General features: G+C 42.6%; 1 protein-coding gene across 1 annotated transcript; it reads left to right on the top strand.

Annotated features, from left to right (window-relative positions):
- Window positions 1-1,921: 1,921 nt before the first annotated feature.
- Window positions 1,922-19,667, top strand: LOC122921334 (extracellular calcium-sensing receptor-like). The gene is made up of 5 exons (XM_044271311.1): window positions 1,922-2,191; window positions 3,866-4,711; window positions 7,146-7,370; window positions 12,367-12,490; window positions 18,757-19,667. The coding sequence occupies exons 1-5, from the start codon at window positions 1,934-1,936 to the stop codon at window positions 19,665-19,667; spliced, it is 2,364 nt and encodes a 787-aa protein (XP_044127246.1). The 5' UTR covers window positions 1,922-1,933.
- Window positions 19,668-24,501: the final 4,834 nt, after the last annotated feature.

Below are 24,501 nucleotides of genomic sequence, written 5' to 3' on the forward strand. Positions count from 1 at the left end.
CTACCTCCAATGAAAGACCCTGGAAGCGTTCAGCCAAAAGTGAAACCGGATCCATGCTTGAGACGGTTATGGCGGCTTATAATGTCACGGACGGTGTACAGGAAACAAGGCAAAGCAACATGTATAAATGACTCGCTGGATCCAAAAACTAAGGAACCAAGGGAGACCCCTGCAGAAGACCTGGCACTTTCCCTGGCTGCTCAGCCTATGCAAAGATCCTAATGGTGGAGGTTTGCATATCCACGAACCTTGACTATAAAGCCCTGAGCACCCTACAATAGTGAGGGGACACGACCACCGGCTCCCTACACCAGATACAGAGGGAGTCAGGGTCACCTGGGATCCAGCAAACAGAAAATAACAGATAAAGGTACAACGCTTAGCTTTGATGCAAACAGGAGAACAAAGTCAGCATGCACACACACTCCAGGAAGTAGTATAAGCCGCCCAGAAAAGCATTCTGGGGAGGAATTTAAAGGGAAGCAATTAGTCCAACACATGACAGCTGAGAGAGGCTAACGAGAGGAGGAACTGAATACCACAACACAGAAACTCAAGGAGGAGGTTCTGAAAGGCCTCTGTCAGAGCTTCTCAGCTGTCTGGTTGTGACAGTGGGGCATTTATATGGATACACCTTAATAAAACGGGAATGGTTGGTGATATTAACTTCCTGTTTGTGGCACATTAGTATATGTGAGGGGGGGGAATTTTCAAGATGTGTGGTGACCATGGCGGCCATTTTGAAGTCGGCCATTTTGAATCCAACTTTAGTTCTTTTCAATAGGAAGAGGGTCATGTGATACATCAAACCTATTGGGAATTTCACAAGAAAAACAATGGTGTGCTTGGTTTTAATGTAACTTTATTCTTTCATGAGTTTTTTACAAGTTGTTTCTGACCACTTAAAAAAAGGGGTTCAATGTGCTGCCCATTGTGTTGGATTGTCAATGCAACCCTCTTCTCCCACTCTTCACACACTGATAGCAACACCGCAGGAGAAATGCCAGCACAGGCTTCCAGTATCCGTAGTTTCAGGTGCTGCACAGCATATGCTGTGAAGATACGAGATGTGCAGCACCTGAAACTACGAATACTGGAAGCCTGTGCTAGCATTTCTCCTGCGGTGTTGCTATCAGTGTGTGAAGAGTGGGAGAAGAGGGTTGCATTGACAATCCAACACAATGGGCAGCACATTGAACACATTTGCTAAGTGGTCAGAAACTTGTAAAAAACTCATGAAAGAATAAAGTTACGTTAAAACCAAGCACACCATTGTTTTTCTTGTGAAATTCCCAATAAGTTTGATGTGTCACATGACCCTCTTCCTATTGGAAAAACAAAAGTTGGATTCAAAATAGCCGACTTCAAAATGGCCGCCATGGTCACCACCCATCTTGAAAAGTTTCCCCCCTCACATATACTAATGTGCCACAAACAGGGAGTTATTATCACCAACCATTCCCATTTTATTAAGGTGTATCCATATAAATGGCCCACCCTGTATATCTTTTTAAGCCAGAAAAGACAGTTGCCATGTAATACTACATGAGTGGGCAATAGTGATAACAGCTTATCTGCTAATACTAATAACCTATGAAAAGACATTGGACACATGGTTCATGTGTGGACCGCATCTTCTGGAACAACATGGCTCCCCTGACCCAAACTGACTGTATGATAGTAATGTGTGATTCAGTCAGTCTCTATAAGATTATGGGTATATTGGAGTATACTAACATCATCATATGAGTGCACTGCAATAGCCCCACGATCAGATACCAACTAACCGTATCATAAATTACTATGATACAGTCAAAGGAGTCACGGTCATTCAGCGAGATGCAACCAATCAGGACCAATCATGGCCATGTGATTCAGCCCTTATTGTTTTCTTTGCAGATTCCACATAAGGTATTACCGCTACCTCCTGGCTATGGTTTATGCTATATGGGAAATCAATCAGTCATCTGAAATTCTTCCAAATATCACATTGGGTTTCAAATTGTATGATTCCTGCTATAATCAAGTTAGGTCTTTAATGGGGACAACATGGATCTTATCAGGAAAAAAGCAAACAGTGCCAAACTTCAGCTGCCACACAGAAAGAATGCCATCTGCGATAGTTGGGGACATGCCTTCAAAGGCATCCATACCAATGGCCAGGATTCTTGGCCTGTACAGATATCCTCAGGTAAGAATATTATACAATATTATATAGAAATCAATGCATATAATGATCCTTAATGTCCATCCAGATTCCTACATTCATACATAGTCCTATTTCTACAGATTTTTCTGAAGATCACCTAGATAGAAATCAAAGGTGGATGAAATAGCAGGAATAGTTTTTTGTATGATCAAACAGGATTGGTCTAGGATTAGAATGCTGTACAATTACATTCAGCATGGACCAACTCCTTGAAAGATTTGCCAGTGATCCAAAAAATTATCCAACAGTTTTTGTTAATCCAGAGATATACAGATATACAGTATTTTGATGAATAAAAATATGTTCTCTATGGAAGATCATATTAAAATCATTCCATTTTAAAAAGAGTATGCAATATGTGTCCAAAAAACCCCCCAAAAACGCAAAAACACATGATTTGAAGAGTGCATTGAACAACAATTTTTTCTGGATATACAATCTCCAGAGATGTTTTCCATTTACCGTCCACTCTATAATGCAGCACACTCGGGGGTTGTCCACCTAAACTAAATTACATGGCTCCAACCTGTATGTCAATAATTTTTCCATCACAGCCTATCACAAGAACACACTGTATGACTTCCTGTAATTTCTCTTTCATCTCTCATTTACTCTGCAACCCTCTTGTCCACACCATGAATATAAAGTGGTGAAAATTTGCCATGTAGCTATCACGTTAGGGATTAATTTTGCAGATGCTGCCATAGCAAAGTCAGTCTTGTTTCAGAGAGCCCAGCAAAGTTAGTCAAAGACAGAGAGGAGCTGAGCGATTTTCACCTGTGCTGTTAATTTCTATGGGGAGCTGAATTACAAGCTTGTCATAAGACACATTAGACTGATGCTAGCCAAACAAACCAATTTCGGCAGGACTGGTTTACTATCTAATGTTTATGGGAATGTCCTAACTTAGCTTACAGCTTAATCCTTCCTTCCCCTTATCATTGGACTGCTGATATTCAACATGCCTGAGGTGTCTGAGGGGAGATAAGCCTCTGCCAGAGGTGTCTGGTAGCAACTTTCTCCATTTTCCCTATTGAGAACACTTGAACTCTAGACTGAGCATGCATGCGTATCAGGCCAACAGCTATGTCCAGCCTTACTAGGGTCCCCATTCTTGGTAACAGTGGGATCCCTGGAGTTGAATTCACACATTTAATGCCTTTAAGACTGAATTCACACCTATTCATGCCTTTAAGACTTAAATAATTGAAAAGCTATAAAAGTATATATAACTCCAAATTAATCTTATAGTCTTAAATTGACTTTCATAAATATCCCAGGTACTTTTACCAATTAAAACATACACTATTAAATGTAATTAAAAGCACATGGTTTTTAAGGGAATGTACATGAAGGCCTCTTTATTACTGCATTGTCTTCCATAGTTTTCCACTGGGAGAATTTCCCAATGTAAACCTTGGGTACATGCGTTTAACAGATGCCACAGCTGCTGTGCTATTGTGGATTCCCGCCTGACGAAGGCCAAAATAACACACATCAGTATAATGGGGCAAAAATAGTTGGAGAGCGGCAATCAAGACTCTTACCAAATTTAAGTCATATACAGCAAAGATTTAAAGTTCCTTCACCATACGTGTCTACATAATATATATTTTATGCTATCCTAACTCTACAACTTATTTCCATTTCTTTCAGATAAGTTATGCCTCAGCTCATCCAATTCTGAGTGATAAACTGCAATTCCCGTCTTTCTTTAGAACCATACCCAATGATGACTATGAAGTGATTGAAATGGCTCATTTGGTGGGTTACTTTAACTGGAGCTGGGTAGGGATCATAACTTCGGACAATGAATTGGGACGATCAGGGTCTCAGTTACTAATTAAGAAAGTAGAAGAGAACGGAGGTTGTGTAGCCTTTCTGGAAATCCTTCCAAACCACAACTCAATGGAGTCAGTTTTACGCATCATAGATGTTATCAAGAATTCGAAAGCCACAGTCATTGTTGTGTATTCCACGATGGAGAACCTTATCCCTCTCATGGAGGAAGCCTCAGTTAAGAACATTACAAATAAAGTATGGTTTGCCTGTTCCAGTTGGTCCATCACTTCTGATTTCCCAAGAACTGACATATTAACAACTTTAAATGGCAGTATAGGCGTGGCACAGCCAAGTGGGAAAATTCCAGGTTTTAAAGAATTTCTTCAGAGCGTACATCCATCTAAATTTCCCAATGACCTATTTGTTAAAACATTTTGGGAAAAAGCTTTTAGTTGTGTTTGGCCTTCAGGAAATCCCTCTAACAATTATTCTTCTTTGAATACTTCTCAGTATCAAAGTCCTTGGTGTACAGGAGAAGAGAAGGTGGACAGTATTGACCCCAATGTGTATGATGTTTACAACTTTAGATACACGTACAAAATCCATAATGCAGTGTTTGCTATTGCCTATGCCTTGCACCAGATGCACACATGTATAACAGGGCAAGGGCCATTTGTCAATGGATCCTGTGCAGATGTTTTCAGACATAAACCTTGGCAGGTAAAGTTTGAGTTACTGGAAACTATTTGTTGTGTTATTCTGTTGTTGATGCTAGCTTTCTTTGTACCAGGCTATCTTTTATACATTTGACGCTCTTTTAGTATTTTTCGTCAAATGTAAATTTTCATGAATCTTAGTAGAGATAAACAAATTTATTCTACGTCGGTGGAATTTGCTATGAATGTCTCAAGGGATTCTAATCTTGACAAATCCCAAACTTTTGTGAGCTGTCCTGTACAAATTGCTCAAAATGGCAGACACCACAGACCAGAAGACAGTGAAGAAGACATCTGCCCAGGGGCGTTGCTAGGGTCTGAAGACATCTGGAGCATGAGCCCACGTGAAGCCACGCCCCCACCCCATGAAGCCATGGCCTCATCGCCACCGGGGGGAGCGTTCACAGCAGTTATTAACCCCTTTCAGCAGTCCCCCTTCAGTGAATGGGGGACTGCTGATAGGGGTTAATAACTACAGTGAAGGGCCTAGCTGTCTGGGAAACCCCACAGATCATCCTAACCTATGGTCAGCCTAATTTAAAATTAGGCAAACCCCCCAACTATAAACTAATCACAAATGTTGGAACCCATCAACCCCCCCTTGTACTTGTTCCGCTACTTGCAGGCTGCGCAGGCATGAGTTCAGAACTTCAGTCACTTTGGTCCGCAATTCTGTTCTACGGTGCTTGATCCCACGAGACCCGTGACCTCCCGCGGCGGGTCTCGCGGGATCACGCGCCGCAGAACAGAATTGTGGACTGAAGTGACTGAAGTTCTGAACTCATGCCCGCGCAGCCTGCAAGTAGCAGAACAAGTACAAGGGGGGTTGGGGGATGATCTGTGGGATTGCCCAGATGGCTAGGAATAGCCTAATAAAATTTAAAAAAATCCCGCCAGCATAAATATTCGGGGCACTGGACAAAACATCCCCCCTGCATCTGCCACCAAAAAGAAATCATGTGTGGACCACTTTGTAATAAAAATAAAAAATAAAATGACATTACTAATGCTTTATTGGTAATAAACATATTGTTCTAGAAGACCTCAAAGTGTTATACATGACTTTACAGGGCAATTGGAGAACTTTGAATTTAGACTGAATTGAATCTGATGGCGAATTAGACTGAATCAGAGACCCAAAACTAATTTAGGGAAAATAACTCATCTGCGTTATTCATGAGATAAACCAACTTTGTGATGTTCATAAGAAGAACATCATGTATTGCAGTAAGGCCTCATGTGCACACTTGTTTTATGTATCTATTCCAGTGGTACAAATCCACTATAGTGAGATTTTATTGAGGTTTTATACTGATATGGGCTGTATATTTGGATAAAGTAGTTTCCTAAGATACACTCCATAAACACTGCTTTTATCTTTACTGAAGTCCATGAAGACTACGTCAAACCCTTTCATACAAATTTCTGATGAACTTTAATACAATATGTAAAGATATTTCAATATATAAAAAATAGTAGCAAAAGTGACCCGTGCACAATCTGGACTAGTCAACCAGAGTAATAGAGAATTATCTGGTGCATAGTTGCCTACTCATTCATTGGCTCTTAAAAGATTTTTTTTTATTATTATTATTATTATTATTATTAACATTATTATTATTTTTCTAAAGGCTGAGAATAATTTAAAACACAAAAAAGCATCACTTATTTACTTACCAGCCACTCTTGCTCCACTGATACTATGGACATTCAGGTCTCTACATACTTCTGTACATCTGATTGCTGCATCCACCCACAGGCTACAACGGTCTGATGCCATACGGACAAGAATGCTGAGGTCCGTGATTGGATGTAGTAGTCATGTGGTTAGACGGTACATGTTCAGCTGGACAAAGGTATACAGAAATCAGTGGGCACCAGATTAAAAAGATGAGTATTTAGGGTCTTTTTTTTTCCACATTTATCTAAAATCATTTTTTGCATTTTAAAAAGAATAAACCCTGGACTATCCTTTAATACAACAATTCCACCAGAAGACTTATCACTAGAATCTGTTTCTTATGGGAGGATTCACAAATATCCCATAAAATGTTATTGATGATTTGTCCACTGTGTACAATGATAACAGAAAAGTTTACAATTAAAATAAAATCAGATAAATGCAAACTTGACATAGACGGAGGTTGAGCCTTCTGACTTAGGCCTGTATTACACCGACAGATTACCTGACCAATATCTGTCCAATCAGAGTATTGGTGAGTATAAGAAAAGATCTGTGTCTGTAATAGGCCATCTGACCAATCATTGGTCAGAAAATCTGTCAGATAATCTGTTGGTGTAATACAGGCCTTACTCTGTTTAGTAAAATCAAAGACCCCCCTCCCCAAGATAATGTCTGTACGACACACCATGCGATAACTTGTTACAAAATTATGCAATTTAAATACTTTATATGGATTTTTTTTTTTTCATTTCAGTTGCTTTATTATATCAAAAAAGTAAACTTTAAAAATACTGGAGGGGAGAAAATATACTTTGACAAGAATGGAGATATTCCGCTTTCACTGGATATTCTTAACTGGCAGCTCTATCGCAACGGTGGCAATCAGTACATTAACATCGGCAAAATAGATACACGTTCTGCAAAAGGAAATGAACTGCAGGTTGAAGAAAGAAGTATTGTCTGGAATGGCCACCGTCATGTAAGTTCTGGCCATTGGTTTTAAATGATATATTTTATATCTATACATTATATTATTAATCAGTTTCGTTCTGTAGATAAGGGAAAAATCATACTTTTATAATATGATAATTACCTGTCTACTAGCAAGTAGGGCGGCTACTTGCTGGTAGCAGCCGCAAAAAAACGCCCCCTCCTCCTGTTGATTGACAGGGCCAGCAGCGATCTCCTCCTCCGGGTGGCCCTGTCAGCATTTCAAAAATCGAGCGCCTGTCTTGATTCGGCGCAGGCGCTCTGAGAGAAGACGTCATCGGCGCAGGCTGCCGGCTGCCGGCAGAAAGTCTCTGGTACATGGATTGGGTCCCCCAGCTTCCCCATAAGGGAAAGTTGGGTCCTGATACTCACCGCACCCCCCAGTACCTCAACAAAAATGGCGGCGGCGGCCCGGCGCATGTGCACACTATATGGCAGCCGCCACCCCTGCACTGGTTCTCTCTCCTCAGGAGAGGAGAGAGAGCAATTATTTATGCCCCGATCGGGTCCCCCAGCACATCGATCGGGGCAATATGGCCCCTAATTAAGTTTATAAAAAGTTTTATTAAAGGGCAGAAGCCCCTACTAATAAAAATTAAAAAAACTGAAATTATTTTCATTAGAGACACTGTGTCAGTCTGTTACTGGCAGTCAGTGGGTGTCCATCAGTGGGTGTCTGTCATTAGGCGTCTATTAGGGACGGTCAGTTATTTTCATTAATTTCAAATTTATAGGGTGGGATATAAATGTATTTATTTTTGTTTCTGAGCTTTTTATTTTTAAAAAAAATAGCTTAAAGATTATACAGTGCAGAACAGGCATATGAATTTCTATGCTATGAAAACTGAGTCTGGCACTGCTTCAGAGGCGGAAATAGTTTCCGATAGCGGAGACTCTAGCTCCGCTTCCATCCCCAGACTCATAGCCCTATGAAGGTAGAAGTCGCCACCTCATCTCATTCTCCACCCAGTGGTGGTGGGTTCCTGCTATTCCATCTTCCCCCCCAAGTACACCAATTTTTATCTACTCCCCAAATTAACAAGGACGTCACCAATTTTGCCCCTTATGATTTGTTTTCATTTATTTGTGGACGATAAAGTCCTGGAATTAATTGTGCAGCAAACTAATCTGTATGCCACACAGTTTGCTGTACAAATGCCCATGTCTATCTATATAAGACGGTGGACACACATAAGTGTCCCTGAAATGAAAAAATTTTGGGGGCTTACCCTGGACATTGCCATTGTAAAAAAAAAATCTGTCCGATCGTATTGGGCTGCGAGTACTGTCCACTCAACCCCTGTGTTTGCAGCAGTTATGTCCCGAAAGCGCTATGAAGCCCTAATGCGGTTTATGCATTTTTCGGACAATTCCCAAGTCCCCCGAGATCTGACCCAGCCTACGACTGCCTAAATCAATTGAGACCCCTTATTTCCCTCCTTGGGCATTTATTCTTAAAATGATATACCCCTGATAAAAATCTATCCGTCGATGAATCCCTTTATAGTTTTAAAGTGCGCCTTTCCTTCTGTCCGTTTATTCCCTCCAAGCATGCCAGATATAGGGTAAAATTATATAAGGTGTGCGAGAGCACAACCAGCTACACCTGCGGTCTGTCTGTATATGAGGGCAGAGACTCCCAACTTAACCCCCCAGGTTTCCCGAAAATATTGGGGCATCGGGAAAAATTGTGTGGGATCTATTGGCACCATTTCTACACAAAGGGTACCATGTGTACACCGATAATTTTTATAGCGGCATACCCCTTTTTAAATCCCTCCATGCTGCAAACACAGGGGCTTGTAGGACAGTCGATAAAAATAGAGTGGGATACCCACAACTGCTGGTGTTCAAGCGTTTGAAGAAATGAGCATCCTTTGCCCTTGCAAGTGACCACCTGCTTGAGGTGAAGTGGAAGGACAGGAAGGATGTCTACATGCTGACCATCGTGCACGCAGACACCACAGTAGCAGTTAGGGAAAGGGGGGCTACTGCGAACAATTACAAACTGGTCTGTGTGACAGATTATAATAAATTTATGGGAGGTGTAGACCTCTCAGACCAGGCACTTCAACCCTAGCTGGTGAAGCGAAAAAACAGGGCCTGGTATAAAAAGGTAGCAATCTACCTCATTCAGATTGCTACCTATAATAGTTTTGTTTTATTTAAAAAGACCCAAGGAACCCTTAACTTCTTTGATTTCCAGGTGAAGGTGGTTGAGTCTCCTGTTTGAGTCCCCCGCACCTAGGCAAGCCTCTGAATCTGAGGATGTTTGAAGGCTTTCAGAACGCCACTTCCCTCACCTCGTCCCTGCCACTACCAGCAAGACATATCCTCAGAAACGATGCCGGGTGTGTGGCAAACACAGAAGGATGAGGGACACCCGAATTTACTGCCCAGTTGCCCATCAAAACCAGGCCTCTGCAATTACCCCTGTTTTGAGACATATCATACGGTTGCAAATTTTTTAATTTTATTTAATACCAAAAAGAGTGGATCCCGTATTTTCAGGAAGTCATTTTATTCTAATTTTCTGTTTAGTTTGTGGGCTTTCCAGGGAGGGGGTGATCCTTTTGGAATGGGTTGTGGAGCTAATTTTTTTTCAGACATTGGAACAAATTTTACCTTTTCTGATTTGTTTTCTTAATTTTCCTAATCTCATTTTAATGACTATGTCCTGTCACACAAAGCTGTTAATTCCATTCACATTACTGTATATTGGCATGATATTTGTTTTATTTGGAGGATCGCTAATGATTTAGCTGTTCCTCACCAGTACACTAAGGGATGTCTAGAAATCCTGACATCATTTTGGGAATTAGTGATTCATTACTGTTCCTACAGATGGTTCTGGACACTGTCCCTTTATATATTCTGTAGGTGACTGGTTGATTGCGTGCATAGCGGTTTGCAACATATTTGGAGATATTTTGCTCCGTTTTCTTGGACTTGTTGCCTTTCACTACAGTTCAGTGTTTTTTTCCCCTTTTTTATCAGTTTGCCGTGACATAGTCATATGTACAGGCAAATGCCTTTTTAGAAATCTACCTCCCATATAAGTGCACAGTTTCACTTCTCATCTGTATGCACCACAAAGATAAGAATGTGGCGGATTTCTAAGACAGCAACAGGGTTACCCATCTAAATATATTTTTTCTCCAATTTCCTGTAAAAATGTTATTAACAATTTGAATAAAACCATATTTACTCATTATTTCATCCTATAATAATTTTGCACACAGTCTGCTTACTACACCACTAGATGCATGCTTTAAGGGATCTAATTTGTTAAATGGGGTTTTATATCATTTTGCAGCTTAACGCCATTACATGCAATGGGGCCTGAACCATTTTCAGTTTATTATCTGAAAGGCCCCAGGTGCTCCTTTATGTTTGGGCCTTGCTGTGTGTCAAGACATAAGATTAGGGCCACAATGGGGATATTTCTGAAGAAAGGAGAAATGGGGTGATGCATTTTGGGGTGTATTTAATCATTTTCATGCGCTCTGTGGAAAAAAAAATCTGTCTTTAAATTGACACTTTTGTGTAAAAAATGAAAAATAATTTGTTTTCACCTGCTTAGCATCAATTTCTACAAAAAACCTAGGGGGTCTAAAAGCTCACCACACCCCTAGATCAATACCTTAGGGGGTCTAGTTTTCAAAATGGGGTCATTTCTGGGGGTTTTCTATTGTTTTGGCAGCTCAACGCCATTACAAGTGTGCAATGGGGCCTAAAACATTTTCAAGCACATTTTGTGTTCTGAAAGCCACTGGGTGCTCCTTTATGTTTGGGCCCTGCTGTTTAGCAAGACATAAGATTAGGGCCACAATGGGGATATTTCTGAAGACAGGAGAAATGGGGTGATACATTTTGTGGTGTATGTACTTCTTCATTTTCAAGTGCTCTGTAGAAAAAAATCTGTCTTTAAATTTACACTTTTGCGTAAAAAATGAACAGTATTTTTTTTTCCCTCCTGCTTTTCTACAGAAAACGAGGGGTCTAAAAGCGCAATACTCCTATAGATGAATACGTTAAGGGGTCTAGATTTCAAAATGGGGTCACTTTTGGGTGGCTTCTATTATTCTGACACTTATAAGCCTATGCAAACTTGGCTTGTTGCAGAAAAAAATCTGTACTTAAATTTTTTTTAAATTAATGTTAAAATAGTAAGTCTCCTAAATAAAAGTAAAAGTTTTTTGTAAATGCAGCCAAAATAAAGTAAAAATGTGGAAATTTATTTCTGATAAAAATATTGAATAGTTATTCTCTGCTAAAGTGACACATGTCACTAAGGGGTTAAACTGAAAAGCCACCAAAAGCCACCCAAACATATTAAGATAAAGTTAGTAAAACTACAGTATACAGTATAATATAATTAGGTTGAAAGTGGTTCAGATGAAGATACTCTGGATCAACTGGGATAATCTCCACAAAAGTTAGGATCCTGCAGTGCCATCTCTATTGGATGGACCACTGTATGAGAAAGCTTGACTCTTCCCATGCAAGTCCTATACATTCGGCTGAGCTAAGGCCAGTGATAATGGTGTTGTCAAAGGTAGCAGTTCAAGATGTACCTTATAAAAGTAGATCAACAGGACGAAGCCTGAATGAGGTTCTATATTGATCATTTGGCAGCAAAGAGTATGTTCTGTGGCCAACAGAACATGCTCTTTGCTGCCAAATGATCCATATGGAACCTCATTCAGGTTCCACCTTTCATTTTTGACAGCTGGAAAATGAAAGGTGGAATATGAGTGGTTGCTATGGACAACTAAGCCAGTTCTATTTTACACCAGTTTGATAACTGATCCCATAAGTTCAGTATTGGCTCATCATGACATCTGCAATGAATAGTATACATGTCTACATGCCTGAAATGTCCTTGACTTTTTAATTTGCATTTGACTCTAAACACTTAATAATGTCTTGATTAATATATTGCTACTTTTATTTTATATGTATATTTTATTTGTTATATTTAGCCCCCAGTTTCTTTATGCAGTAATCCATGCCCAAAAGGCTTTAGAAGAGCTACACAACAGGGGCAGAAGATTTGTTGCTTTGATTGTGTCCCCTGCTCAGAAGGAGAGATCCTCAATCCTAATGGTATGTCATACTTGTCCTAACTGATCCTTCAGGATACATCATCAATATTGTAACGAGCCCCTGCTCGCTCTATTCTGCTCTCACGGCACTCACTGATGTGACCACAATATCTGCTGGTTCCGCCGTTGATGATCCGGCCTCAAACGACCGATCGTGTCGTTTTAATTCTCATAGAACTAAAACCAGTGTAGGCTGTATGCGAGTTCAAACTGACAAATTCTTTATTAAATGCATCACGTATATTTATATTGACAGTTGGAACACCTCTTTCAATTGGCAAATTGTAAAACCCCCTCTGATTGGCTATGCAAATTAGGTAAGCAGGGATTAGTTCAAGAGCTTGGCTGGGAGGCAGATAGGTGTGGCCATTGTCACAGAGATTCAAACCATGACATTACCCCCCCTCCCGGGAAACCGTCCAACAGCCACAGTGGGACCCTCACCGGGTCAACTCGAGGATGTTGGAAAAGTAGTCTTAAGATTCCAGGTCCGTTTGCCAGGATAATCCATCCGCATTCCCATTTTGAGGCCCTGGCCGATATTGTATGGTGAAATTGTAGGGTTGCAAAGCCAGGCTCCACCTTAGTAATCGGCCATTCTCTCCTGCCACCCGGTTTAGCCATATCAAGGGATTGTGGTCCGTCATGACGGTAAAAGAGCGTCCATAGACGTAGGGCTGCAATTTCTTTAAAGCCCAGACTAAAGCCAAACATTCTTTTTCCACGGCAGCATATCCAACTTCACGGGGTAACAACTTGCGGCTGAGATACACCACCGGGTGCTCCTTCCCGTCGTCGCCAACTTGACTTAGTACGGCTCCCAGTCCGAACATGGAGGCGTCTGTATGTACGACAAATCGTTTGTTAAGGTGCCGCCAGTATGGGAGCTTGTGTTAGGGTGGTTTTCAACTGTTGAAATGCTGTTTCGCACTCCGGAGACCACAGGACCTGTCTAGGGAGATTCTTTTTGGTCAGGTCCGTCAGTGGTTTAGCTATGTCACTATAGTGGCGTACAAACTTTCTGTAGTACCCGGCTGTCCCTAAAAATGCAAGTACCTGGGCCTTGGTTCTGGGAACCGGCCAGTTTAGGATGGCCTCGATTTTTGCAGGCTCCGGCCTCTGCTTCCCACATCCAACTCTATGTCCCAAATATTGTACCTCAGACATCCCGACATTACACTTGTCTGGCTTCAGGGTCAGGCCTGCAACTCTGATTCTGTCTAGCACTATGCCCAGGTGTCTGAGATGCTCCCCCCAAGTCTGGCTATAGATTGCGATGTCATCAAGATATGCGCATGCAAAATCCTGCAGACCACCGAGGAGTTGATCTATCATTCGTTGGAAGGTAGCCGAAGCATTTTTCATCCCGAATGGCATTACCCGGAACTGGTAAAGGCCAAACGAGGTGATGAAGGCCGACTTTGGAATGGCGTCCGCCTCCAGGGGAATCTGCCACTAGCCCTTACACAGGTCAATAGTCGTCAGATAATGTTCCTGAGCTATTTTGTCCAACAATTCGTCCACTCGGGGCATGGGGTAGGCGTCTGTCACAGTACAGTCATTCAGTCGCCTATAGTCCACACAAAATCGGCTCGTGCCATCCCGTTTTGGGACTAATACTACAGGGGAAGCCCAGGGGCTTGCTGATGGTTCGATCACCCCTCACTCAAGCATCTCCCTAATCTCTGCTCACATCGCTTCTTGCACAGCTCTGGGAATCCTATAGGCTGATTGTCTCAGGGGCTTCTGCCCGAGGGTCTCCACCTTGTGCACTGCCAAGTGAGTGTATCCAGGGAGCGTTGAGAACACCTCTTTCCGGTCCTGGAGTAATTCCCTGACCTGTTCATGTTCCTGGGGTCCTGACCCATCTCCTAACTGAACATCTTCCACCCCCCTCAGAACGGTTACAGACTGCAGGAAGCTCCAGCATCGGCAGGTATTCAGAGTCCCCAGTGGCAGGAGCGCATATGGCGGCTACTGCCTCAGCTCTCTCGTGATAGGGCCTTCATCATATTGATGTGGAATGTCCTCTTAATTCTTGAGTCTGCACAGCTGACGACCACGTAGGTGGTGTCGCACAGCTGTTTTACCTCCTGGTAGGGGCCCTGCCAGGAGGCCTGTAATTTATTTAGCTTCAAGGGTTTTAGTACTAGGACCTTCTGTCTGACACAAAAAGTGTGATTCCGAGCAGATCTATCATACCAAACTTTCTGCTGACTCTGGGCTGATTGCATATTCTCATGGACTAGCTCGGTAAGTTCCCGCAGTTGATCCCTGAGTTCCAAGACGTAACTAAGGATGGGGAGGCCTTCCGGATCCTCTCCGCCTTCCCACTGGGCCCTCACTAAGTCTAAGGGTCCCCTAACCCTTCGCCCATACAACAGCTCAAATGGTGAAAACCCTGTGGACTCTTGAGGTACCTCCCTGTAGGCGAACAGTAGGTGGGGAAGATATTTCTCCCCATCCTTCCTACTCTCCACGAAGGCCCGAAGTAGCTGTTTTAGGGTCCCGTTAAATCTCTCACACAGACCGTTCGTTTGGGGGTGGTAGGGTGCGCTCTGGATGGTTTTAATTCCACAGAGGCGCCAGAGCTGCTGGGTCAGCTCGGCGGTGAACTGATTTCCTTGATCAGACAATATCTCCTGGGGAAATCCTACCCTAGTAAACACCCGCAGTAAGGCATCAGCTACCGTGTCAGCCTGGATATTGGATAGGGGAATTGCTTCCGGGTAGCGGGTGGCATAATCCACCACTGTAAGAATATACTTCTTCCCAGTGGCACTGGGGCGGGCCAGTGGGCCAATAATGTCTACTGCTATCCAGCTAAAGGGTTCCCTAATTATCGGCATGGGGTGCAGAGAGGCTTTTGGATGATCCCCCGCCTTTCCTACCCTCTGGCAAGTCTCACAGGTCCGGCAGTATTCTCGTACCTCTGCATGTAACCTAGGCCAGAAGAAAGCACGAGACAACCGACTCCGGGTCTTAGCTATCCCTAAATGTCCGGCCAAGGGGATATAGTGAGCCAGCCTCAATAGCTCCTGTCTGTACTTCTGGGGTACGACTAGCTGTTTGTGGGGGCCCTCGCGCTTCCCGTTGCCCACCCCTTCAGTGTAACGATAAAGAAGCCCTCCCTCCCACTCTATTCTGTCTTCCCCTAATCCCCCCGGATCCTTGCCCGTCCTGTCCCGATAGCACGCTAAAGTAGGGTCTCTCCGGGTTTCTTGCCTAACGTCTGAAGGAGAATCCCAGGACATGGGGTTGTCAAGTCGGGGTAACGTGGGAGGATTTGGTCTTACCTGGGTCCCCATAGGAGTGGAGTTGCCTTGTAGGTGGCTTTGTTGTCGGGTGGTCACGGCCATGGCGGTCTCTGGTGCAAAGAAGAAGTCAAATGCCCCAAGTCATTCCCCAAAAGTACTTCCGCGGGTAACTCACGGAGTATCCCTACTCGCACTTGTCGCTTCCCTGAGCCCCAATCCAGGTGAACTCTGGCGGGGGATAAACGCAGCACCTTGCCCCCTGCTACCCTGACTGCCACAGGCTAGCCGATTCGGGCTGACTGAGGAACCATGTGAGGCTGAATAAGGGTAATCGTAGCCCCGGTATCACGAAGTCCCTGGGTCGGCTGCCCATTAACCCATGCCGCCTGACGATGGTGTTGCCAATTATCTTCAGCTGCGGCCTGGACGGGATCAGCCTCGAACAGCTCACCAAACTCTTCCTGAACATCTAGAGGGTTGGCCTCGTTCTGGAGGCAATAAGTCGCCGACCTGGATAACTGGGCAGTCTTTTGGTACCTCGGGGATCGGTTAGGGCAATAACGCTGCAGATGACCCGTCTGATTACATGTATAGCACTTATGCCCGGTAGAAGGTTTTGATCGGGCTAAGGGTCTAGAGGCAGCCCACTGAGATACTGGAGTTGGGCTCGAGGTTGGTACACTGGGCCGCTGTAGTGGATAGCGCTGGTCTCCAATGGATCTCCGAGAGTCCAGATATTCATTGGCCAAAGTCGCTGCTTGCTGTACCGTCTGTGGCCGCTTATCTCGCACCCAATCCTGTGTGGTCAAAGAACTGCTCTAAGAGAACTAGCTGGGTGATGTCCTCTATGGTATGAGCATGGCTTCCCTGGTACCAGCCCTTGAGGTTCCGCTGCAGACGATGTGCCCACTCCATGTAGGTTAGGTTGCCTTGTTTCCGGGATTCTCGAAACTTAATCCGGCTGGCTTCAGGGGTAATGGCAAATTGGGCTAGCAGGGCTTCTTTTACCCGGTTATAATGCATGGCGTCCTCATCCTCCATGGCCCGATACGCATCCGCAGCTTTGCCAGTTAGGTTACTCGCCAGTAAGGCGACCTGATCTTGGGACGGCACTTTATGTATCCAGCACAGTGTCTCAAAGTCCTGGAGGAAGTCTTCTATTTCCTCCTCTCCTTCCCTAAATAATTTGAATGTGCGAAAGGGCAACTTACGGACAGGTGCTGTATCTCTAGGTGATCGCCGTATTTCCGCCATTCTCCACTCATGTTGTCGCTCCAATTCTCTCTCTTGTCGCTCTAGTTCTCTCTCTTGCCGCTCATACTGCAGCTGGATGTCTCTGATGGCATTCTGTATGGCGGTCTCGGATGGGTTGGCACCATATAATGCCAACCGCTCTCTAACTCGTTGCTGAATCAAATCTTCCACTGACCGAGGTCCAGCATCACCATCCCTCTGAGCCATCTCAGCTAACTCACTGATCAAGGTTGCCTTGTTCTTTGTCCCAGCGATCCCTCCTCGGCTCTCAAGTAAATCTTTCAGCGTGTCTCTCCTGCAGGCTGCGTAGCTGGTCATTCCTAGTTGTGATTTGGAGTGTCCCAGTAACTGAAGAGCCAATCCCACCGCTGCCACCAATGTAACGAGCCCTTGCTCGCTCTATTCTGCTCTCACGGCACTCACTGATGTGACCACAATATCTGCTGGTTCCGCCGTTGATGATCCGGCCTCAAACGACCGCTCGTGTTGTTTTAATTCTCACAGAACTAACACCAGTCAGGCTGTATGTGAGTTCAAACTGACAAATTCTTTATTAAATGCATCACATATATTTATATTGACAGTTGGAACACCTCTTTCAATTGGCAAATTGGAAAACCCCCTCTGATTGGCTATGCAAATGAGGTAAGCAGGGATTAGTTCAAGAGCTTGGCTGGGAGGCAGATGGGTGTGGCCATTGTCACAGAGATTCAAACCATGACAAATATTTGATCCAGGGTGGAATTGCCCACCATCATCTGGTGGATCAGGGCTCTAATACCATAGTAGGTCCCAAAAGTCCAGGAGGAAACCCATTTTTTTGCATTTAGAGTTAAACACATGCCATTAGGGCCTATTTCTTTGAATCAAAATGTATTAAACTTTATTCATATAAGGGTTGGGCCTCAAGAACAATTTCCTCTGGTGGGCCCAAGAAACCCCATTCCGACATTGATCTGATCAGTGAGTGTTCGGCTCCTGACCCATCCCCATTTTAGCTGTTTGAAGCTGTTATGTTAACTGATATAAATTTTAGCACTTTTTAAAATCAGAATAATTTTAAAAACCCTTTGTCTAGATATGATTCTACTATACTTGTTATTCCCTGCTGTTCTTTTGATTTCAACTCAGAACATCCACCTCATGAGTCATAGCTGGTGGTCACACATGCTCAGTAGCTCAGTACTAGCCCCTTCTGCACCCCACTGGTGGAGTGATTCCTGCTATTGTGCAGGCCAGCCAATAAAAATCAGAGCAATAGAGGAAGCTTCTTCTCTCTAGTACTGGACACATGAAGTAGATATTCTGACAGGAAATGAAAAGAACACTAATTGGTGACATATGTATTGCATCTCATTGTAATATTTAGACATAAAAATATTTTTGATAAACACAAATGGTTAATTGATTAATATTTAATTATGGGTTAACTCTTTAAATATGTGTCTTTAATATGTCAAGTGCAGATATTAAATAATACCCCTTTATTGAACTTTTACTTGGGCTAAGCTTGATAATTACATATAGATATGTTCATACTTACCATCCTTTGAATTGTGTTAAAGACAATCAAAATCAGTAAATTATCAAAACTTGTTAATAAAACCCTTGATAGACTGCAATACACATGGGGTGGCCACAGATAGACAGATATAGCATATATAACTCCTGACAGAGTATCACAAGTCATGCTTTTTTTTCCCAAAGTTGGTGTTCTCATGAAAATTAAGCTCTAGATATTTTTTTTCCTTTCCAGATGGTGCCAAATGTCTAAAGTGTCCAGAAGACCAGTGGCCAAATATATCTAAGGAGAAATGTTTGCCAAAGTCCATTCAGTTCCTTGCTTATGATGAGTTATTGGGTTCCTCTCTAGCTTGTATCTCTGTTTTGTGCTGTGCACTGACATTTTCTGTGCTTTTTTTGTTTATTATCAAGCGTAAAACTCCCATAGTTAAGGCCAACAACAGGGAACTAAGTTATCTTCTTCTCATGTCCCTAATGTTGTGCTTCCTGTGTTCTTTAGTATTCATTGGACGGCCCAATATGATAACCTGCATGCTACGACAAGTATTGTTTGGCATTATATTCTCTCTATGTCTGTCAGCGATACTGGCCAAAACTATAACGGTCATCATGGTATTCAGTGCTACAAATCCAGACAGTCGAATAAAAAGACTTGTTGGCTTGAGAATTCCGATATACATTGTCCCATGCTGTACAATGATCCAAATAGTGCTGTGTTTGGTATGGTTATGTAGCTCTGCTCCATTCGAAGAGTTCAACATGGTGGCCGAGATTGGAACCATAGTCCTGGAATGCAATGAAGGATCCAAAGTGTTTTTTGCATGTGTCTTGGGCTACATGGGACTTTTGGCCTCAGTCAGCCTTCTCGTTGCCTTTCTAGCCAGAAAACTTCCAGATACATTCAATGAGGCCAAGTTTATTACCTTTAGCATGCTGGTATTTGCTAGTGTATGGATAACATTTATCCCGGCTTATCTTAGCACCAAAGGAAAACACATGGTGGCGGTGGAGATATTTGCCATCATATCTTCCAGTGCGGGACTACTTGTCTGTATATTCTTTCCAAAGTGTTACATTATTTTACTTCAGCCAGAGATGAATAACAAGAAATTTATAACTAGTAGAACAGTCAGAGAAAAGTAATCAATGACATAAAAGCCACCAGTGATTTTATCAGTACATCAGAATTTTCACTCAGGAGACAAATGTATAAAAAAAAATAAAAAAAAAATGAAGCAAAATATAGATTGAGCTTGGCTCAAAAAGGTACACTTCACTTCACTTTAGACCATGGTATAGTTTGGCGGTTCTGACTGGCCATGTGCTGAGGGCCAGAAGGTTACCAACAAGCTACTTTGCTTTAAAAAAGATATATATGTAGATATAGTGTATAACTTATTATAACATATTTTGCACTAAAATTGAAAATGTGTGAAAAAAATAAAATTTTATTGTTGTTTCTTGAATCGTGTTAATTGCAAAAATCTTGAAATTATGTTAATGACATAAAAAATTCATTTCACTTTTTTGTTCTCATGTGTCCCTCTTGGTGCTGTTGTTAAAGGGGTTGACCACTTTCACTCTACTATTGATCAATGTGTTTGTAGGATGATTGTATGGCACTTACTAATATACAGTAGTCTTTGTTTATATTCTGCTCCATTTACTAGATTTCTCCCTTGTTGGTAAAGTCTTTTATGCTGCCCACACAGAGGTTCTGTCCATTAAATGGCTGCTGATGGACTGTCAAGGAAAATCACTCAGTCTCCCCCATTTAAGCACACTGCACCTGCAATAAAACTCTTAACATTGAAAGTGCATATGGCAGATGTGGTGTATTTGAGTGGAGAAGGCTGAGTGACATGTCTGGAGTTATCTTTGCCTCGTCACATGACCCTCCATCAGCAGCCATCTTATGGACAGGTCTGTGTGGACAGCACAGAAGATTTGCCCAACAAGAGGACGTGACGTATGAAATATAGCAAATGGCATAGAATATCAACAAATACTATATCAGCAAGTGTCATTTAGTCATCTTACCAACACATTGGTCAAAAGTAGCCATAAAGTGGCCAACCCCTTCACTACTGGAGGTGATCTCTGACAAAACATCCACTGGGAACTGACAGTATAATGCTTTCTTACAGTACTTACCCTGGAGGAAACTTCTCAGCTACTGTATACTGTAGCAATGTGCTATGGATCCATGACATAAAGCTATAAATGAAGGGTCACTATGGCAAGAATCTGGGAAACAAGGTGGAGCATACACGTTCACCAGTAGTTCCCTTATTTCCTATTACAAAACCATTTTTAACCTCTATAACCTTAAATGTGGAGGAATTTGATTCCATCGTGCGCTATTTTGAAACATAAACCAAACAGATAATTATTCACTTTCACATAACTTTAGGCTTAGCTTTATTGACCTAAAGAATGAATTGAATTAATATAATATAGTCATGTTTCTGCATTCAGTTCCTTTAGCAATGATGCTGAAGACTGGAACTTAAAGGGGTTATCCCATTTTAGACAATGGGGGCATATTGTCTGATAGGTGCAGGTCCTACCTTTGGGACCCGCACCTACAGGGAGAACGGAGCGGAGAAACTTAAAGAGGGCGCACTGCGCATGGCCAGCCACCCTCTATTCATTTCTATGGAGCCGCCAAAAATAGCCGAGAACTGGCTCGGCTATTTCCGTCGGTCCCATAGAAATGAATGGGAGCGGTGGCCACACATGCACGGTGCGCTCCCATTCACTTCAAAGGGAGAGGCGGGGAGCTGCACCTGGTGGTGGACAGACCCCGGGAAATTCGGGGTCCTCCAGCCACAACTCTCCCCGGCTCCATTCTTCTTGTAGGTGCGGGTCCCAGAGGTGGGACCCGCACCTATAAGACAATGAGGGCATATTCTATCGTTATGTCCCCATTGTCTAAGATGGGATACCCCTTTAACTTGTATTTGAAAGTGTAACCAACCTCCAAGCAACTCTTCACTTTTTATGGTGTTTGCCAGAAAAGTCCAAACTACAGTACATTGACAACCCTTTACTGATCTTGCACTTAATTAAAACCTTTTTTATTTTTTGCAATAAACACTGAAACTTTGCCGGTTTGCTCATTTTTCAGTTTGCTGGTTTTGAGACCTCTATTTACCTCATTTAAGCTGTTCTCCAAAGCTATCTTTTTTGGTTAGATTGAGGATGCTTTCTCTGTTCTTTTTTCTAGTACACTATGTTGAAAAGATCCTTAAACATTAGTGAGAGTTACGTTTTATACATTTTGTAAGATGTGGTGTTTTTAGACAAAAAAAAAAAAGCATACAAACTGCACTGTCAGACAAATGATAAGGTATTGCTATGCCAAGGGTTTTTACTTAAAAGCAAGGTTATATTGAGTAGTCAAGGATTATCCTTTAATATATAGACGGTTGCACACCTACTCTCTCACTCAGCCTTAAGCTCCTTCGAAGACCTGCAAAAACAGTATAATATCCCTAAGAGGGATTTCTATAAGTACCTAAGAATACAACATTTATTAACAGCTAATCCCACGTTAAAGGTGAATACACATCTTGAACTCCTGAACCAATGGTCCCTAAAACAATCTAATTGGAAGGGAATCCGCCCACTCTACTCCTTCCTAGGCAACAAAAACTCTCTTGTTAAAACTGTTCCCCTCCTATCATGGGAGTTGGACCTGGGGCGCTGCATCCCTCCAGCACAGTGGTCCACAGCTATCAATTTTGCGACAAAAAGGTTGAGATGTGTCTCGCATTTTGAATCATATGCAAAAACGCTTCTCAGATGGTACTTTACCCCACTGAGACTTAGTCGTATATTCCCTGGCTCGGGGACGCTGTGCTGGAGGGGATGTGGTGGCAACGGGACTCTACTGCACATACTCTCGGGTTGTCCTCGGCTGAGGGAATTGTGGTTTGGCATCTTTCAATTAATAGAGTTTCAGGCCGCAAGCTAAACCGCGATCCGACTTTGGCCTTGTTATTTATAGGCCTCAAACTGGTCCCATACAGCTTTAGGACTATCTCCATGGATTTATTTTTAGCCACGAAAATGGGCATAACTAGAAATTGGAAAAGATCCCAACCGTTCAGGAAGTTTTAAGAGCTGTGAATACAACCAAAACCTACGAAAAGATGTTAGCACATAAAAACTTTGCATTGAGCAAATTCAAAGCCGAATGGTCGCAATGGGCAAACCTAAACCCCAACACATAGGTTAGAAACGACAGAACCCAGATAGCCCTACAATCTCAGCAAGCGTTGCGTTTATAATGAGTACTAATTTGTATCACGGCTCAATACCTGACTACTACCAAACCCCTCTGCCTTTAGTTGGTATCCAGTCTTTTTATATTTTTTTGTCATTGTTTATGTTTTCTTTGATTTACAGTCTCTGTTACATATTGGTATTTCACAAATACCCACGTATACTACGGTGAATGTCTATCAAAAGGGGCTACCCCCCTTTTATGCAGGGTCCTCTCTACTACAGTACTGATATGGCTAGTACCACATTCAGCGTAACATCAACTGTATCATAAAACAGAGAATTTATATTGTATGCCCTTAAGATTATGCTTGTATGTATAACTTCTTACGTCTTTGTACAATGTGATATTTGTAGGTTCCTGTATTACACTGTGGTGTATGGGTCTCTTATGCAATGATATTCATGCATTGTATCTTTTACCTTTATTTTTACCTTTCTTTGAAAAAATAAAATAAAAAATCCTCAATAAATATATATTGAACGATAAAGATAGGGAGGGTTATAGAGTGATGTCATCTAATCCATCTTCCTCTTTCTCTGATGAACTTAAAATCATTCTAGATGGAGGCTTAAGGGAGAAGGTTATTTCCCCGGCAGAATACGAATTCCTCCTTCCTGCACATCCCACTATAGCCACCTTCTATGGACTACCGAAGGTCCACAAAGGTACCACTCCCCTTAGAGGTCGACCAATTGTGTTTGGGGTTAATTCACTTACCCCAAATTGTGGTATATATATTGACCGTGTGCTGAGGCAGTTTGTTGTGTCTCTACCAGCCTATAGGAGGGACACAATGGACTTCCTCAGCAAGATTGAAGCAATCAATGTGGACTCGGGCTGTCTTTTAGCTAGAGTGGACGTTGAGTCACTGTATAGCTCTATTCCGCACAATAAGGGCATACAAGTGGTGAAATACTTCCTTGAAACAAGGCATATACACTGTAGAACCCATAATGATTTGGTTTTCAAACTCCTCGAGTTTACTCTGACCTAAAATTTCTTTCAATATAACTCATGCTTCTACCACCAGCTCAGGGGGACGGCGATGGGGAGCCCCTGTGACCCCATGTACGCCAACCTCTTCCTGGGCTGGTGGGAGGAAGTTTTACGTATTTCCAGACCAAACTACATGGTGGTCTGAAAGGATCCTTTTTTGGACACGTTATATAGATGATATTTTTGTGGTCTGGAATGGTGGGTCAGAGGACTTTCGAAGGTTTGTTGCGGCTTTGGACATCAACAATATAGGCCTACGATTTAGATTTGAACTTGACTCGCATACTATCCCTTTCTTGGATGTCCATGTCACTAAGGAGGGAGAGAAATTAACAGCAGGCATATATAGGAAGAAGACCGAGACAAACTCGCTGCTACATTGGGAAAGTCATCATCCCACACCACTTAAACATGGGATACCGAGGGGACAGTACCTCCGTACTCGGAGGAACTGCTCCGAGCAAGAGGCATTTTATGGTGAGGCGAGGAAACTTCAGACCAGATTTAGAGACAGGGGGTATCCTCAAACAATCCTTAAGGGAGCCTTCAAGAATGCCTTGGAGAAGGATCAGACGGAACTCCTTGTTTCTAGATCAAGGACATTGGATGGACAACAGCCTGTGCGACTTATTTCAACCTTTGATTCAGCAAACACGCAGGTTGTTTTGATCCTTAAGAGATACTGGC

Source organism: Bufo gargarizans, chromosome 11 (genome assembly GCF_014858855.1).
Source record: "Bufo gargarizans isolate SCDJY-AF-19 chromosome 11, ASM1485885v1, whole genome shotgun sequence".
NCBI classification, from domain to species: domain Eukaryota; kingdom Metazoa; phylum Chordata; class Amphibia; order Anura; family Bufonidae; genus Bufo; species Bufo gargarizans.

Bases quoted from the DNA above. Each gene is read 5' to 3' on its own strand.
- LOC122921334 (XM_044271311.1), top strand. From the start codon at position 1,934: ATGGTTTATGCTATATGGGAAATCAATCAGTCATCTGAAATTCTTCCA. The intron at 2,192-3,865 runs GTAAGAATATTA...CATTTCTTTCAG, and splicing joins GCCTGTACAGATATCCTCAG to ATAAGTTATGCCTCAGCTCA. The intron at 12,491-18,756 runs GTATGTCATACT...TTTCCTTTCCAG, and splicing joins AGAGATCCTCAATCCTAATG to ATGGTGCCAAATGTCTAAAG.